The following is a 19005-nucleotide window of genomic DNA, read 5'->3' as shown; positions in this document are numbered from 1 at the left end:
GAAGATACTGGCTCAGCAAAAAGTATGCAGCAAAAGTAGTATTGTACAAGTTTTTTAACCATTTTAATAATTAACGTATACAAAACACCTCAATTTTTATCTACTTAAAGCAACACGTTTCTCAAATAATTCAGCACTGGACCACTTCAGAAAATACTACAGAGTTTAGGACCCGTTTACAAAAAAAAATTATTATTCTAATACGAAGTTGACAAGCACATGGCTTGAAACATCTGTGAGGCTCTCCACAGGCAATTTCAGGAAGAGGAATTCATATCCTATAAAACGTGTACCTACCACAAACACAGAAAAGACAAAATCCTACTTTCAAAAAAGCAATGCCTGTCTTTCATTAATACTTCTTCTCATGCAGACTTAAAAAAAAAAAAAGCAAACAAAAGATGTTTTGAAGTACTCTGTCTTCTTATATTGCAATACAAGTTTTAAATAACTGAATTCATTCTCAATTGAAATCATGTGTATAATTTTTTAATTATTTTATTTATTTTTAATTTATTTTTGTGGGGTGACAAACTTGTGGAAAGTTACTGAAGCTGCCATCAATGTTGAAAAGTCTGAACATTGGCATAGTAGCTTAAAACAACTCTTACCATACTTTAATTATCAGTTTTATTTTCACATTATCAATAATCCAATTTTTTTCCTCTCATTATCCCACAATTACAAAGGCAGCTTTATTATGATCATTTTTCAGATAACATTTCAACAGCTTATTTCCTCCAGGGCTAAAAAAATTAAGCAATATGAATTCCACCCTGAAAACCTCAGGCTACTAAATACTGCTATGCTAGATTATAGGTTCTATATTTTTCAATAATTTACTTTTTATTGGTCCATTACTTCATTTATATATATATATAAGTTTTCCTGCAACTTCAAAATCTGTAATAATATCAGATAATTTACTTACTTTGGAAGCTGTCGAAACTCTCCTGAGTAATCTTCATATTTATAATTAACAACATGCCAGTCAGAGTTGTAGGTTTTGATGCACTATTTGAATGGAAATAAATGTCACAATACACCAAACAAACAAGTTTAAATGAAAGCACTCCCTAAATACAGGTAATGGTCCTACTACTAAAATGCACATTTATTCTATGAATGATAGATTTGTTTCTTTTGTTAAATATTATCTTACCATTATGGTGAATGTTCAGATTGAGAAGCACAACAAATATATATATATATATATATGTATATATATATATATATATATACACACACACACACACACACACACACACACACACATACATACAGAAAGAGAGACGTGTGTGTCCGTCAAGCGTGCAATTCCCCTTTGAAACGCAGCAGCTGACCCTGGGCTCCATGCAGTGCTGCCCCTTTAAGGCACCACAGTATCACTTCAAAGGGGCTTTGCAATGACGAGCCGGGGATCAGCTAGGCACTCCAACTGATCCCCGGCTCTGCTTGCACTGCCTCTCTGAAGTGCCGGAGCAGCATTTCAAAGAGGCAGCGCAGCATTAATGCATTAATTTTTTGTAAAGCTGTCATCCTTTCCTGTGTTAATCGCAGGCGTTAAACGCAGGTCAATTGACAGGCCTAATTTTTATTCAATTTTTTAATAAATAAATAAATAAATACAATCAAATGAACTAGTGGCTCATAGTAAATGCTAAAAACATATGGAATAAATCCAGAAAATGATAAACTAGCCATCTGAAATAAAATCTCCTCCAAGTTCATGAGGAAAAAAAGAAGCTAAATGAAGGTAGAAACAATATGATAAAATGTCTTTAGTATATTTAGCCAAAAAAAATACATATTACCAAAATAGAAAGTTCAACTTAGTACTTTCTATCCTGGAAGAACTAAAATCTAAAGTTAAGACTAAGTATTCAATTTTATATTTTTAACCCAACTACAAGAATATTTTGAATCTGAACTGCATGCTTGCAGCTGTTGAAAAGCAATTATGTCATTCTGTTCTGGACTAGATCACAGGAAGTATCATTTTACTCCACCCATGTTGCTTTAACTACAGACTAATTTATTTTGGCTTTAGCAGAAGTAGTATAAAAAACTTCCAAGTATGTTGCAAGACAATATCATACAACACCTGAAATTTAAACATCATATGAATACATGCATAAATGTACTCCATCATATTTCCAATGCATTTGTAAACATACTTTGTAAAGTACCAAGACAATATTTACTAGGCAATAATTATTTCAGTGTGCATAAATTCGATGTTTCATTAAACCTCTTGATTTAACTCATGCACAACCCCCTCCCCCGCCACTGCCAAATATACAGTGATACTCCATACCCAAGTCTCATTTGCAAAGCATAAAAGATATTAAGACATCCAAAATACTCAGACCCGGGGGGGGAGGGGAAGGGGGCGGAAAGAGAGAACAAAAAGTTTTCATAAGGCTTGTCTGTGCCCTGAACTTGTTCCTGAAACAGTATAATCAATGACAATTTTACTATGCTATGATTACTTGAAAACTAGTCTTGCCAGTGGTAAATAAAGTTTCTTCTAGTCAACATCAGCAACAAAGTGAAATTAACCAGACTCTAGTCAACTCCACAGTTAGTTCCCAATATTATTCTGAAGCAGTGACACTAACCAGAACCCTAAGCATTTCACTTTACCCAGGCCAGGATAACTATAAGAAGCTATACAGGAGAGTGATAGAAGGGAAGAAGGGAAATGCCCCCCAACAATCCCAAAAATCCAAGAGAGAGATAGGGTAAGAAGTTTCCGATTTCTACTAGCCACAGCTGATACGAAAAATGAACACATCACAATGTAAGTGGGGCTGGGGTTATGTGGGCTTGCTGAAGGAGGACAACTCTGTAAAGGAATAGAACAGGGGAGGGGCTTGGAGATTCCTATGATTGGTACAGCAGAGAGCCAAACCATCCTCTCCTGTTCTCATAGCCTACCTCAGCCCTCCTATGACCGGGTGGATGTTAACGTACAAGCCATAGTTTGACTGGAGAATCTGGATGGAAATGAAGAGGGGCTGATGGAAGCACTGACTAACTATTTCAATAAACATGGATTTGCCTGCACTGTACATTTTATTTGCTGGATAGTCCCAGACATTATATAAAGTTTCAACCGGATTAAAATTGGCTATCAAGTGCTTCCTGTCCTTTCCGGATATCCAGACAATTGCTACCATGTAGCTAGGACATCACCGTTCATTTCCACCAGCTAAGAGAGGAATCACTAGGTTTCTACCTTCAATCCCACCTGGGGACTTCTGCCTTCTTTTATTAATTAGATGCCAATAAGCATCCAGTAATTTTTTTTTAGCACTGATTAATTTAATGTACAAAAGCAAGTAGGCAAACTGTGAACTTTAGTTATACACATTTGCACACAAATAAACATTACCTCAGTCACAAACAAGCTTTGAGCTTCCTTTTCTGCATTTTCAGGAACAGTAGAACATATATATCGACCCTGACGTTTCAATAATGCTGTCTGTTAATGACAAAAAATCGTTTGAGAATTTCAGTCAAATAAATAGCAAGTAAAATGTAGTGAAATCCAGTGCCAGTTACTGTGAATAGTACTGATAAAATGAGTTGAAGCACAGGGATAAGATTCCCTGAACAATATGTGCTCCTTTATACCAAATGTGCTCAAGTACTGAAATTGATGATAATATTGATATTTCAAGTACTGTCTTTGGGAATCTGACTTAGTACCCATTAAGACAAATGGGGCACTTAATGCCTCAATCTTTTTGGGGGGGTGAGGGTTGTGCAAATGCACAAACATGTTTACACATGACTTTTTTGAGGATCCCTTTAATGAAGAGCAATTTTTTGTTTTTTATTTAGCTACTTAATGTTAATGGCTAAGTGTGGATAGGAAATGATTATAACGTACATTATTCAGTTACAATAGCAATCTGCAGTCTGAACATGAAGTGCATTTCTTTTTTTGTTTGTGGTTTTACTGGATTGGTTTATGTTTTGATTTTAAAAGAAATTAAGCAGCCTAATGCAAAGAAAATCCACTGAAACTGTCCCATTTGCCTCTGTTAGTTTTTGATCAGTCCAATAGTTTCTCACGTATAACAGATTATCAGATTTTCAGTAGTTTAAAGGAGAATAAATATACTGTGTAGATGGTACAGATGGACTGATACGACTATTACAAAGTCTGTCCTTAAAAAAAAAAAGTTTCCAAACAACTCAAAATACCTTCTAATTTGTGGGCGAAGAGGAAAGAATGTGTATTTTATACTCACGTGGCACTACTAGGCTTATACAATAGCCATATCAGATCAGACCAGTAGTCTACCTAGCCCACAACTACTGCCAGAAGACAAGGCAGATGTCAGATGCTTCAGAGGGAATGAACAGAACATAGTCATTATCAAATGACCCCCGGTCACAGCTTCTGATAGTCAGAGGTTTAGAGTCACTCAGAGCACGAAGTTGTGTCACTGCACATCTTGGACAACAGCCACTGATGGATGTATCCTCCATATATTTATCTAATTCTTTTTTGGACCCCAATTATGCTTTTGGCATTATCCATTGGCAACCATTTCTCCAGGTTGACTGTGCGTTGTATGACAAAGTACTTCCTCAAGCTGGTTTTAAACCTCCTTCCTATTAATTCCATTGTTATGCAAAAGGACAAATAACACTTCCGTTTCTACCTCCAGACTATTTATGATTTTATAGACCACCATTATATCCCTCTTAAGTCATTCTGTTTCTAAGATGAACAGTCCGAGTCTTTTAATTTCTCCTCACATGAGGGATGTTAAATATTGTGTAACTGAATAATCATGTAACTGCACCAAATATTATTGGTTACATGATTATTCGATAGTCCCCAACTGTTTTCCCTCTAACATTTTCTATCCTTAGACGGGTTGAATTTTCTTATGTAAACCACCAATCTTGAGTAGTGTAAGAAGGTGCACCACTAGTACAAATAAAAAATATATTTTAAATAGTTCATGGGTGTGGAAGAAAATATATTAAAACAAGGGATAATTAATAAGCAGCAATGCTTATGATATTTGATATGAAACCAAATAAAGAACATTAACAACCCCATTGGAGTACATTTATCATCATCATCCTTCCTAAACTCATGCTAGTAAACACACCAAAATGCATGTTACCCACACACAACTCAGCTTTAAGATGGAAAACAAATATATGAGTCAACTAAAAATAGTCATGCTCTCCTTGCAAATACCAATACAATATTTACTGACACTGGAAAGGAAAGTAAAAGGCATTCACTAAGGCTTATACAGTTTCTCTGGGAAATGTTTAGGATCCATGCTATACAAGAACAAGTGAAACAGAGGCCTGTAAAACTAGATAAAAATTCTCCTAGTTAGAAACTTTCACCTTGTGTGTCCCCCCAACTCAAACTGCAGACGCCCCAGAACAAATTAACACATGGTTTCAGGATTTGTAGACAAATGCATGTTTCAAAGAGCTTGCAAATTAAGGTTTCATTCTACAAAAACACTAGCATCACACCTAGTATTCTCTACTTCTGACTCATAAGAGACAGAACTCTACTACACAGCAAAGACCTGCCCTTAATGTAACACCACAATATACTATGTATTAATTAGTAACACAGGATTTAAAAAAAATCATTAAGATCAAAGTTTTAGGTATCTGCAACACTCCAAAAAAATTCTGTTCATCTTTTTCATTCTGACCTTAAAACCATTAGCACCTATGTGGCCCGAGCTCCCCATGGACAGAGGCTGCACCAGCATCTCACACCCTCCCCTGCCCTCCTCCCCCCTACCCCCGACAGAGGCAGCCGTGGGCCAGTGCTCATAGGGAGCCAGCTTTTAAAACAGCTCCCTCCGCCCTGCCCTGCCCCCCCCCCCACCCTCAAGTACCAGCTCCTGCCTACCTCCCTCCCTGTCTCTGTTGGAGAGAAAAAGGGGGGCAGGTAGCTCCACCAGATCCAGTGCTTATGGGGAACTGACTTAAAAGCCTGGTTTCCCCCCCCCCCCCGCCCCCCCGGGCACCAGCTCCTGCCTCTCCCCTCTGCTGCCTCTGCATCAGAAATTCATGTAGTCGATAGGATTAACTGTAAGCCCAGGCTAATCGGTTACTCACGTAGTCGACTACATGTTGACATCCCTACCTCTCATGGAAGCTGTAACATACCCTTAATTTTTGTTGTCTATGTACTTTTTCCAATTCTAATGTATTGTTTTAGATATCAAGTGATGTGATATGATGTATAAGCTTCACAATGGGGAACCAAGGGTTAAAGGGAACTCTGGCCCCAAAAGACCCTGAAATTATACCTGTTGGGCATGTTCACAAAGCTCAAAAGAGAGCGGCCCAAGCCAGTCATTGCAGACAGAGCAAGGGACCAGTCCTATACGGTTTGCTTTTACAGATAGGCTGCAGGCGCCCTACTCGTCTCAACCAGACCCCACTTTGGCAGACAGACACCAAGGGGCCCCATGGGGACTGGAAACAGCAGGCTGTAACTACTGGAAAGAGCCTCCAGATATCTGCCAGGGGGGTGCCCTACACTTTGATGGGTCCTTAAACAACCTCTGCTGTGACACCAGAGGGGCAGAGACTGTGGTAAGAAGCAACTCAGGGAACAGGCTTGGCAGGTGTCCACCCCAGGACACATATATGACTGCCAGTAACAGGGCCCTGGATCAGAAACCAGTAAAGCAAGTGGGTCTGGGTTCCCCTACTGCCAGCCCTACAGACTTTCACCGCTGGGTGGCGACACTGGACTCAGACACAACGCATCACATCAACAGGTGACCAGAACTGCACGTAGTATTTAAGCTGAGAGAATATCATGGATTTATATAGTGCCATTATATTTTCTGTCTTATCTATCCTTTTCCTAATGGTTCCTAATATTGATAGTTTAACTATCACTGCACTGAGATTTTTCAGAGAACTATCCATATTGCCTCCAAGATCTTTCTTGAGTAGCAACAGCAAATTTAGACTCGCTCATTTTGTTATTATAGTTGTGATTATGTTCCTCAAAGTGCTTTATTTGGTACTGACCAACATTGAACTTCATCTGCTATTTTCTTGCTCAGTTACCTGATTTTGGAAGATCCTTTGTAATTCTTTGCAGTCAGTTTTAGACTTAATTATCCCAAATTATGTTGTACTGTCTGCAAACCTTGCCACCTTGCTGTTAGCCATATTTATAAATATGTTAAACACTAGTCTCATTACCAGTCCTCAGGGAACTCCACTATCCATCTCTCCCCAATGTAAAACCAGACAATTTATTCCTACCCTTTGTTTCCCATTTTTTAACCAGCTACTGATCCATGAGAGGCCTTTCAATCTCTTTGCATTAGGGTTTTTAGTGAGGGACCTTGTCCAAGGCTTTTGAGAAGTCCAGGAATACTATATGCAGGGTACTATATGTACCCTTGCACATATTTCCTGACTCACCGAAGGAAGTCTGATAGATAGATGAGGCATGATTTCCATTCAAAAATCCATGCTGACTCTTCCCCAACATATCCAATTCATCCACATCTGATCATTCTGTTCTTTACTATAGTTTCAACCAATTTGCCTGCTACTGAAGTTCTGTTAACCAGCCTATAATAGCCAGAGATTGCCTCTGGAAGCTCTTAAAAATTAGTGCTACATTAGCTATCCTCCAGCCATTTGGTACAGAGGTTGATTTAAGCAGTAGTTTACATACCACTGTTAATTATATTTGAGTTTTCAGAATATTCTCCATAACTGGTATAGTGACTTCTTACTGTTCAATTTATCCCAACTTTTCCCTACTGACACATCGATCTGGGTTATTCTTCAGATATATTACAGAAAAAGAATGGGTCAGGTATGGGAATCTCTCTTGCATCATTCTGCAGTGAAGACCGATGCAGAGAATTCATTCACTATCTTCAAGCAGTAAATATTATCAAGGAAATTAAAAGTATACAATCATATTACAAAAAGTAAATGGAAGGTGAACTCAGCAACTATCCTGTAAGGGATTAAGTGAAGTATTTTTGTAGCCTGAGAGCCAACACTTAAAAATCCAACCAGCATGGAGCTACTTCAGCAGATGGCATAAATACACAATTAAAATCAATTTATGGTGTAGAATAATGCTTATTTTATGACCAACTTTCAGACTGTTGCCCTGAGCAATATGGCTGCAATTTTTCATGAAAATTCTAATTTCAAAAATTACTCCATTTTCAACTCCAATTTTACTTGGAGATCAACAATCAGAAAGCTTTGACTATTAGTGCTGAACCACAGACAGTGGACCTGAAATAAGTGCAGAGGACTGGGCTTTATGACCTCTCAAGAGCTCTTCCAGTCCTACAATTCTATGATTTCATTTTTCTCCTCTAGTTCAGTATTTCTCAAAGTGGTCCGTGAGCCCTCTCTGAGAAAGCTAACACGGAGCCGCTCGGGTGTGTTTACTTACCAGCTTCACAGCCACAGATCCTCGTGGCTTGCACTGGCTGTGGTTTGCCGTTTGCAACCAAAGTGGAGTCATGAGAAGCAGTGAGACCCAGGTTGCTGCTTCTCGCAGCTCCCCTTGGCTGCAAATGGCTGCGAGGTTCCGTGCCTGCAGAGCCGGTAAACACACACACACACACACACACACACCGGAGCAGCCCAGTAACAACTTTCTCAGAGTAGGTTCGCAGACCACTATGAGAAACACTGCTGTAGTTATATATGTAGGATTGCCAGGTGTCCAGTTTTGAACAGGACAGTCCAGTATTTGAGCTTTCTGTTCAGGAAACAAATTGAGCAAATATAAATGTCTGGTATTTTCTAAATAAGATGTAATGTAGATTGTGATGTCATGTCAAGTGTGTCCAGTACTTTTGTTGAAGCCATCTGGCAACCCTATATATATCTGTGTGTATCTAAAGGAAAAAAAATTAGCGGTAAAGCATTATTTATACATAGATCTCTGTAGTGCTTTTCTCTGTTCAGTACTCAACTTACTCTTTTTGCAAGAGCGATCCGATCGATCGATAGATAGATGTCAGAGGTGACTGGCTGGGGTGACCCGGAGAGCCATCCGTTCATTACGTGACCCACTCCCCCAGCCTAGGAGAAGGCCTAGACAACCCCCTTCCATCTCCAGGTCCTGTCTCTCCCCACCCCTGTTCTGCCCCTAATCAAGGTGGCCCAGAGAACCACTAGGACAAGTGCCAGCAGCAGCATAGGGAAGCTGAGCAACATGGTCACAGCTGTTTTGTTTCCTCATGCCCCCTCCCTTGCAGCGGCGTGGTCAGGAGAGCAAAGTAGCTGGGGCTATCTTGCTCCACTTCCTCCGGGGACTGCCAGTAAATGTGGTGGGAGTGGGGGGGAGCATGACCCCACCTGTGGGAGTCAGACCCCCCTTCCCTCCCAGCACTAATTCCCTTGCCAGCTGTTGACCATCCCCTCCTGCGCACGGTATATGGGGGCATGCCACCCCACGTCACCCCCTGAATTTTTTTTGGGTCCAATGGATAGCACCTAATCCAGCAAGTGCATGAAAAAAACCTGAAGGTATGTAAAAAAAGTTTTAGAAAATATAAGGGGTGCCACTTTCTGACCAGTTGCACTGCAAATGGGAAGCAAGTTGGCTGTGTTGAGGAACCTCTTATACCCTGAAAGAATAGTGGAGTTGTCAATATTTCTTAAGTCTGCACTAAAAAAATATCCAAACATATTGCATTAATATGCAAAAACTCAGATAACAGAAAGATCCTTAGTTCTTTAAGTTCATTACCATATTTACTGTAGTAGATAAATGCAAAACCATTATCTCTATAACATTACTAATAAAATTTAGTGAAACTGAAGTTAAATAATTACCTGGAAGTCATCATAAGGGAAAAGTAGCATCTCACGTAACGCATCATTTAAAATTTGTGTTTTCTTTTGAACAATGACATTTTCATAGTCTATTGGCTCAATTAGTTTTGGTTTTGCCTAGAAAAATGAATAGAAAAGACATTTTTAAGTACATTGCAAAAAAACTACAATCATGTACTCATTGATCAGTCTAAAATTGCTTTATAAAAAGCTACTTCACACACAGCTGATTTCAGCTATTATTATACACATTTGCAGCATTCAAAAATAGAAATTTATTTTAAAATTCACCTTACACAATACAGTTCAACTGTAATGACTTACAGCCATACATAAACATGCTGATTTGTGTAAGAAATAAGACACAAAAGAAAAGTAAGGGAGGACAAACTGGAGATTAAGGAAATACACATTGTGGCAAAACTCATTTAAGATAAGTTTTCATTGAAGAGATCACCTGGGCTTTTACCCAGATGTTGCCCCTAACCTATCTTCCCATCACATACAAAAACTTCATACCTGGATTTGGTTGTGCTTTAAACCTGATCTAGATGGCACCTCTGGTTGGTATAGGACTGAGCGTGGATTGTGCTTTAACCTATCTGCTTTGTAATGTAGACACAGTCTAATCAGCCTGGATGGCAAGGTTCCTTCAATGTCATCCCACATACACCGATGTCTCTCTTCTGCACTAGAAGACTCTTTCTGGTTTACATGCAGCAGTTCAGCATTTAAACCCTACATTACATGAGACCTGCTACTGAACTTTAACAGTACTTATCAGTAATGCAATCTGAGAATTCATCCTCCCAGTGCAAGGTTAGATGACCAGATGACGACTCCTCCAAGGTTTTGATGGGCCTCTGAATAAGGTAAGCTACAGCTCAAAAGCTGAACATATTTACCTGAAATCAAACCATCAGCGAATCCTTGGATGGATTATGTAATGAATTTGCTACCTAGGAACACTTCCACACTTCCCATAAACAGCAACAATGTTCTCCTACATACACTCATAAAAATTCATAGAGCAACCCAGTTCAGAACTCTGTAAAGAGACCGGGGATATCCCATCAGAAGTCCTAAAATTTTGCATGGATAAGTAAAGCATCAGTATGGTCACAGAAAGACAGATATGGCACAAGTAGGAGTTTGCAGTAGGGATGTGATATCCCGGCATCAATCACCCAGATTAATGTTGCAGTGAAGACATCCCTTTAGATTAGAATCACCTGTAACTTTAGGGAGACACATGCAGTTTTTGCCAATTTCACAGGTTTGATTACAGCTAAAGCCACTCTGCATAGTAATATTACAATATATCTATTATAGAGAATCTACCATGAGAGTTTTGTTTTAGAAAGAAAGTTAGTATTAAACATGACCATTAAGTGTTTATAATTGCAGGCTTGCCCATATGGAGAAACTGACTAGTACACTTATAGCAAAATACCCATTCTGCTATAAATATACTCACAAGACACATATCCTCAGCCCATGTGGACACTACACTAGAATAAACTAACTTTTACTCCAGAATAGAGCATTCATGCAAGAGTTTTATGCCCATATAGATAACTATAGCTATTCCAATCAATTTCCAAATGTAGTCAAATGATTATCGCTGAACATGAAGGTAGCTAATCTGTTCATCAATCATAGCAATAGTTATCTTAAAGGTAATAAGTTGATGTTTATTTTTTCTTTCAAAAATTAAGCAGTTTAGTCAAATTTTGACAATAGATCCCTGGAGGGCTTTAATCAGGAAAGGTTACCAACATTCACATACTTAGATTATAAATTACTTAGAAGTTACTCCAGATAGTCTAATATATATCACATGGTAACATTTCTTGTAAGTGAATATTGGAGGGAGTTCAAAAGGACAGCAAAATGATAAATTTGGAAAATAAGACTCCTCAAGAGAGATTACATGAATTGGGTATGCTTAGTCAACAGAAAGAAAAAAAAACTATTTAAAACACATTGGAAGGATGATACAGAAAGAAAAAGATAATTATCATTTGTTATTTGTATAGCACAGCATGCTCTAGTTCAACAAGACCAGAATAGTAAAGGAATGCACATGCAAAGGGATGTGTTCATTAAAAATTAGGAAAACATTTTAACTATTACATATGATAACTTAGGTTATAAAGTAGGGGTGGGTAGCCCTCAGTTTGCCTGGATCCGGCCTCCAAAGCTCAGGGCACCCTCATCATTGGGGAGCCAATGCTGGCAACTGTGGAAAGTCATTACCCCATCCTACCCAAAGAGAGGACGGGGTGCACTTGTCCCATGACAATAACTAACCTTAAGTTTGGCATTTCCAAATTTTCAGTCTTTGACTTTGCAACTTAAATAGTGTTCTTTTAATGTAATGAAATTTCCTAGGTGTGTTTTAAACTTATTTTCTCTTAAAACAAGCATACACTCACCAATATATATGATCAGACAGATTTGAAACATGAACTTTCATAACCACAGCACACTTGATTGCTACCACTGAGCTATGCTAGTTAGCAGCAACAGAATGCAAAACTAAATTCTTCAGTGTTTCCAGCTTCTATTTGCCAAAAGAGGGAAACTGATGCTGGGGTGGATTAATTGCCGATTACCTGTTCTGTTCATTCCCTAGGTCTGTTGAGTGGTGCACCTAGCCCAGGTAGACTATCTTCTGACTGTGGCCAATGCAAGGTGCACCACTGGTCAGACCTAGGGTTGCCAGATGGTTTCCCCAAAAATACCACACTATGCTTAACACTGAATGGGAACTTTATTATAAACAATCAATGGTCTATATCATATATTTTGACTACATGAACCTCTCCCCATCTCCCCAGCCACTCCTCCCCCGCCTCCGACAGGCTTCCACATGCAACCAACTGAGAGCTTGCAGCACCAACTGCGCCCCTGCCTCCCCAGCCACTCCCCCCGCCCAGCTTCTGCAAGCAGCCAGCTGAGGGCTACCAGTGAGCGCCTCCCAGCGCTGATTACAGACACGCCTCCCCAGCCACTTCCACCTCCCCCGCCAAGCTTCCACACTCAACCAGCTAAGCTGAGGGCTCCCAGCACAGATTGCGGCCCCACTTCCATAGACATTCTCCCCCACTCCTGCCAGGCTAAATAGGGCACCCAGCCAGAAAAGCAGAAAATACTGGACACTTCACATATCCGGTATTTTCTGCATTTTTTTTATTGGACAGAGGGTGGAAAAAATGGACTGTCCGGTTGAATACCAGACACCTGGCAACCCTAGTCAGACCCAAAATGGCTATTACATTCTTATATTAATGGCAACATTCCTACTTCCTATACAGAACTGGGGGGGAGGGGGAGCTTTCCTGCCCTGCATCATGCTTCTAGGGGGTGGGAATAAGTGCTTCTTTCTTATACAAGCAAGACAAGGGAATCAAGAGAAGGGAATGCACCATTTTATAACAATTTCTTTCTCAGCAAAAACTGAATGAAATCTCAAGGTATGAAGAAAAACAAATCACTTCTCTAGCTAAGGAATTTCCCTTGCTGATATCAAAACTTGCTGAAAAATAGCAGACATGTGAGAATATCCCAGAGAAAAGAACAAAACTAGTTTTACAATGTGAAGTGTTGGGGGAAACTACATACAAAACCAGGGCCCCTATAATAAGAACAATTCAACAATGGGAGAAGAGAACAGAGTACAATTACTTCCAATAGAAATATTCAAGAATGGACTATACATCTAAAGAAATTTCAAGAAAGGATTATACACCCATCTATTACAGATTTCTTAGAAATAATAAAACAAATCCTCATAAGTAAATGGGTGAGTTACATTAGTCAGCATTTCCCTTCATGTTCCAATTATTTCATTAATACTTCTATACAAAAAAAGTTTAGATAAAAACAATTATTTGCTAGTTTTTTGGTTCTAAGTACATTGATGGAACAGACATTAGAAAGTATTATAAATGTCTTCTCATAAGAGAGGAATCCTATATTCTAGAGCAAGGGTGGGGAACCCAAGGCCCAGGAGCCGGGTGCAGTCCTCGCCTTTTCTGGATCCGGTCCCCATGGTTAAGGACTCCCCCTCAGAATTGGGGAGCCCGCACTGGCACTCCAGGCCCACCCCTCCGCTGTTTCTTTGTGGGGCTGGAGCACACAATCTACTAGCCTGGGCCCACCTAGGCTCGCGTGTGCAAGGGGAACGTGGGGAGTGTCTTTCTCCTTCTCGGTGGGGGGCTACATCAGTGAGGATTTGTTGTTTGTTTTGGTTTTTGAATCTCACCTGTGTGCAGCCCCCGACTGATTTTTCTGTGGGTCAGCAGCCCCCCGACCCAAAAAAAGTTCCCCACCCCTGTTCTAGAGCATGACTGGTGGGTTAAAAATGCCCACAAAGGCCACAGAAGAAGCTGAAGCTCAGAATTTTGATGCTCAAACTGCTCCCATACTTAGCACCTGGGAGCTATATCTCAGAGCTTCAACTTTAAAAAGCTGCATACAGGGGAGAGATTTCTTAACTAGAAGATTACTGATATGAGATGACATTTGTGTTAACTTTAAATCTTCCAATCTGTCTCACAAAAGGAATTCTCTCATCAGGAAACTCAAAGAAGTAAAAAGCAGTCCACTTGGATAAAAAAAGCAAACATTTACCTTACGTGTACAGTCACCTGAAGCAGCTGAAAAGACAGTTCTTCATACCTTCTTTGAGATCTGTTGCCTATGCCCATTTAGTATTTGAGGTGCATGCTTGCCACATGCACCAGTGTCACAAGTCTTTCCCCTAGCAGCATCCATAGGTGAGCAGCTCTGGCAACCCCTGGAATTGCATTGCCATGGCTCGGAATAAGGGGTGTTGCATGCTCCTCCCACCCTCAGTTCCTTCTTGCCAGGAACTCCAACAGTAGTGAAGGAGGATGGATTGTGGAATGGACAAGAGCCACACACCTTGAAGATCTGTCTTTCTTCTCGGAATGATTGCTCATTTTCATTCTACTATGGGTGACTCCAAGCAGTACCCACAGAGGTGGATAAGAGTTTGTCTCAGACTGCAGCACAGCCCTGCTGAACAGCACATTATCACTACCCTGCTGCATGACGGGATAATGGGCCATGAATGTGTGGACCAAAGACCACATCACAATTCCACAGATGTTCTGGATCGGTACATATACCAGGAAGGTCACTGACATCTGTGCTCTGGTTGAATGGGCCCACATGATCTGCCCTTCATCCTGTCAGCTGTAGCAATGAAAAGCTGAGATGACTTGTGCAACAGCTTAGTGCAGGGATGGCCAATCTGTGGCTCTCGAGCCACATGCGGGTCCTTGCTTAAAGAAATGCTGCTCTTGGTAGTTCTGAGCTGTGTGCCTGGACTGCTCATAGCCAGCTGCTCTGCGCACGCACCCCTGTGCCTAGAGGGAGAAGCATATTGAGGCGGCATCTCCGGGACCCAGGCATTGGGTTAGAACGGGGGGAGGAGGGAGGTGCCCGATTGGGTTACAGAGGTGAATGGCTGGGGATGCCTGGCTCTTGGGGGAGAGCAGGGGCATTGGGTTAGAGCGGGGAGCTGAAGGTGCCTGGCTCTGGGGGGAGAGGAAGGGAATAGGGTTGAGGGGGCTGAAGCACCTTAAACTCAAAGTCTTTATGGATGTAGAATAAGGCAGACAACACAGATATATTTAAATTCCAGGGCAAAAAAAGAATCAACATGAACCTGGTTTATACTGTGTTTCTTTAAAGAAAATTTAAAGGCTATTGTTTGCCAGCCTGAAGCAATTATTCTGAGATATGAGTCTCTCCCTTCTTGTTTTTGAACCTCTCATATTTGCAGTCTGGAACAGACCTGAATTTTTAAACTTAAAAAACAACTAATAATCTGATAGCACTTTAAAGACTAACAAAACATGTAGATGGTATCATGAGCTTTTGTGGGCACAGCCCACTTATTCAGATGACTAGAGTGTTGGATGTCCAGAACTAAAATAAATAAGGAATAAAGGAGGGCGGAGGAAAAAATGGGATGGGGGAAATAAGAGGTGGCAGTGGGTATAAAAATATCAAAGGGAAAGCCAAGCTGGAACGTAACAGGAAAAACAAATAGGCTATAAGCACCTGAAGACTGGATAGTCAAAAGAGGCAGATAAGAACCATGGTAGGCAATTAGAGAGGAAGATTACTAACACCAGATACTATACAGACAAAGAATCACGGCACCTTCATTGTTTGGCAGGTTGATAATGTCCCAACCATCCGGTATCTTTATTTAATCTAAAAATTTAGCATGATTAAATTTTAGAACTATAAAAAAGCCATAATCGTCATAAGTAAAAAAAAAATTTTTAAAAATGTGGGAACCATATCAGAGATCAACAAGCTGGAGTGAAACAGGCACTTCAAATTGTGCTAAATTTACTTCTCAGCTTAGTTTAATTTTAAAAAACTCACACGACGTAATAGGGCAGTACTGTTACATTTAAAATACATGGTGGGGGTGCTTTTTCTAAAAAGTATAAGAATATTACTGTATTTTACTGTATTTTAAAGGTTTTTTTTTTTAATTTGATGTGTGCCATGTCAAGTTCTCTGAAGATCTATGGACTGGCTGTGAATTTTTTAAGTGACTAGAGACTTTTTTTTAATTGGTTTTTGTCCAAAATGTCCTGTAATGTTATTTTTATCACTACATTTTGTGTACTATTTGGCTAAGATCACATAAACATGTGCTTCAAACGCAGCACTTGCTGAAAGGCATGGGTTAGGTTGGAAACCCCTTGGCATCATGTCGACCCATATCAGTACCCTGATGCACGGATCTTCTCAACCCAAAGGTGAAAGCCAGGCCCTGCCTGCATGCTCCGCGGCGTTCTTTTCAAATTATGTCTATCTATTGATATATATATATATATAAATAAAATAAATATAATACGTGGCTCTTCACAAACTAACCACCGCTATTTTGGCGCTTCGTCTCTAACTGGTTGGCTACCCCTGGCTTAGTGCATTAAAAATAAATAAATAAAGGAGATATTCCTATCTCCTAGAACTGGAAGGGACTGTGAACGGTCATTGAATCCAGATCCCTGCCTTCACAAGAGAACCATGTACCATCCCTGACAGATTTGCCCCTGATCCCTAAATGGCCCCCTCAAGGATTGAGCTCACAACCCTGGGTTTAGCAGGCCAATGCTCAAAGCACTGAGCTATCCCTCCTCCCCATTCCAGGTAAAAGGCCAAAGTCTGCCTAATGTCCAGGCATGCAGCCTCCTCTGTTCCTCCATCTTGTGCAGTTTGGTCCTAGTTCAAGTGAAATGAGATCATCATCATCATCATCAGGTGGAAGGCCAAAGTAGTACTGTTGATGAACCTTGACGAAGAAAGCAGTGTACAGGGGTTCCGAAGTTAAAGCTCAGATTTCCAAAACCCAATCTCATGAACATCACGGTGACTAGAAACATCACCAGGACAAATATGAGAGAGAATCTATCTAGTAGCTCAAATGGAAGCCCCATGAGCCGAAAGAAGATTAAAGTTGAGATCCCACTGACGAATAGGGTACCCACATCTACAGACAGAGGTATTCAAGACTCTGCAGAAACCACACCATGATGTCATGATAAAATATTGTCTGCCTGTGGGTCGGTCCATGAAAAGATGGCTGCAAAATGCACCTTAATGAAAGAGTATGCCAGGCTTTGGCAACAGAGTTATTGCAAGTAATCATGAACTGACTATACTGGAGTATGTTATGAAGAGACTGCCCACTGGGAGATCTTGCTCATTTGTTTGGTATGTCAGCCTCGTGGAAGGTTTTCTACTACCTAGCAAGAACTGCTGGACCTCCTTTGACCAGGTGCACTCTCTTTCTCTTAGCACTGAAACATCCATGTCCTGAGGTGAGGGATGCAAGGTAGGGATGGAGGAGCTGGTCCTCGTCCTGCAACACCAGGTCTGATCCAATGACCACTTGTGATTAGAAGGGAAATCCCTTCTGAGGTGATCTGCAAAGGTGTTGCTGATTCTCAGAAAGTAAGTCACCTCTAAGTGGATATTGTAGCAAATGTAGAAATTCCAGAGGACGAGTGTGTTCTGCCTTTTCTGTTTTATATAAAACATTGAGGTCATGTTGTCCATGAGGACTCTCACCACTCTGGCTTGTGAGGTTTTCTTTCTTCATGTGTCAGGCAGATGCACCACTCTAAGCTCCTTGATGCTGATCTGCAATCTTGCTTCTTCCAGGGTTCATAAACCCTGGGTTTGGAGGTTGCGATGGCGCATGACCCAGCCCAGGTCTGAGGATTCATAGAAGAGCTCAACAGTGGTGCTCAGGCAGAGAATGGGACTCCCTCCATGATGTTCTCCAGCATGGTTCACCGCTGCAAGTGGTAAGATCGTGTGAGGGAATCATGATCACCTTTTCAAGTGGACCCTAGATTTTTGACAGCCACTGCTAGCGTGGCCACACATGGAGTCTGGCATGGCGGATGACATAGGTCACAAGACGTGCAAGCAGAACCTTGCCATCATCAGAGGATACATCCACCATGACCTGGAATCTGTCTAGAGGAAGGAACATCCAGGCGCAGGTCAAGTATTTCCCCAATGAAGTCTACACTTTCAACTGATACTAATTTTTTTTTTTTTTTTTTTTTTGTGATTGACTAAGAGACCCAGTGATTCGCATGTGTGTAAAAACAGCATTGGATCAGTCATTTCCTTATCTAAGAAAAAATGAGCACCAAGTTTGAAAGAAAACCATGCAACATTTGTTATACATGTACTGCATATTAAGTTTTTAACATTACCTGGAATATGAATATTTCAAATACATATTGACATATTTAATGATCTGGATGAGGGGATGGATTGCACCCTCAGCAAGTTTGCGGATGACACTAAGCGAGAGGAAGAGGTAGACACGCTGGAGGGCAGAGATAGGGTCCCAGAGTGACCTGGACAGATTAGAGGATTGGGCCACAAGAAATCTGATGAGGTTCAACAAGGACAAGTGTAGAGTCCTGCACTTGGGACGGAAGAATCCCAAGCATAGTTACAAGCTGGGGACCAACTGGTTAAGTAGTACTTCTGCAGAAAAGGACCTGGGGGTTACAGTGGATGAGAAGCTAGATATGAGTCAACAGTGTGCCCTTGTAGCCAAGAAGGCTAATG

At 40.6% G+C, this 19005-nt stretch overlaps 1 protein-coding gene across 11 annotated transcripts in view; it reads right to left on the bottom strand.

Annotated features, from left to right (window-relative positions):
• DOCK9 (dedicator of cytokinesis 9) overlaps positions 1-19005 on the bottom strand; it is a 305745-nt gene that overhangs the window by 187029 nt on the left and 99711 nt on the right. For all 11 annotated transcript variants that reach the window (XM_075918762.1, XM_075918765.1, XM_075918764.1 and 8 more), the window contains exons 2-4: positions 9853-9969; positions 3398-3487; positions 932-1014 (exon numbers count right to left, since the gene is read on the bottom strand). In XM_075918762.1, the coding sequence (XP_075774877.1) occupies positions 932-1014; positions 3398-3487; positions 9853-9969 (290 nt within the window). The remainder of the gene's footprint in view (positions 1-931; positions 1015-3397; positions 3488-9852; positions 9970-19005) is intronic.

The sequence above is a fragment of the Pelodiscus sinensis genome, chromosome 1 (genome assembly GCF_049634645.1).
Source record: "Pelodiscus sinensis isolate JC-2024 chromosome 1, ASM4963464v1, whole genome shotgun sequence".
Classification (NCBI taxonomy): Eukaryota; Metazoa; Chordata; order Testudines; family Trionychidae; genus Pelodiscus; species Pelodiscus sinensis.
The sequence above is the reverse complement of the archived record's forward strand: the minus strand, read 5'-3'. Positions and strand labels throughout refer to the sequence as shown.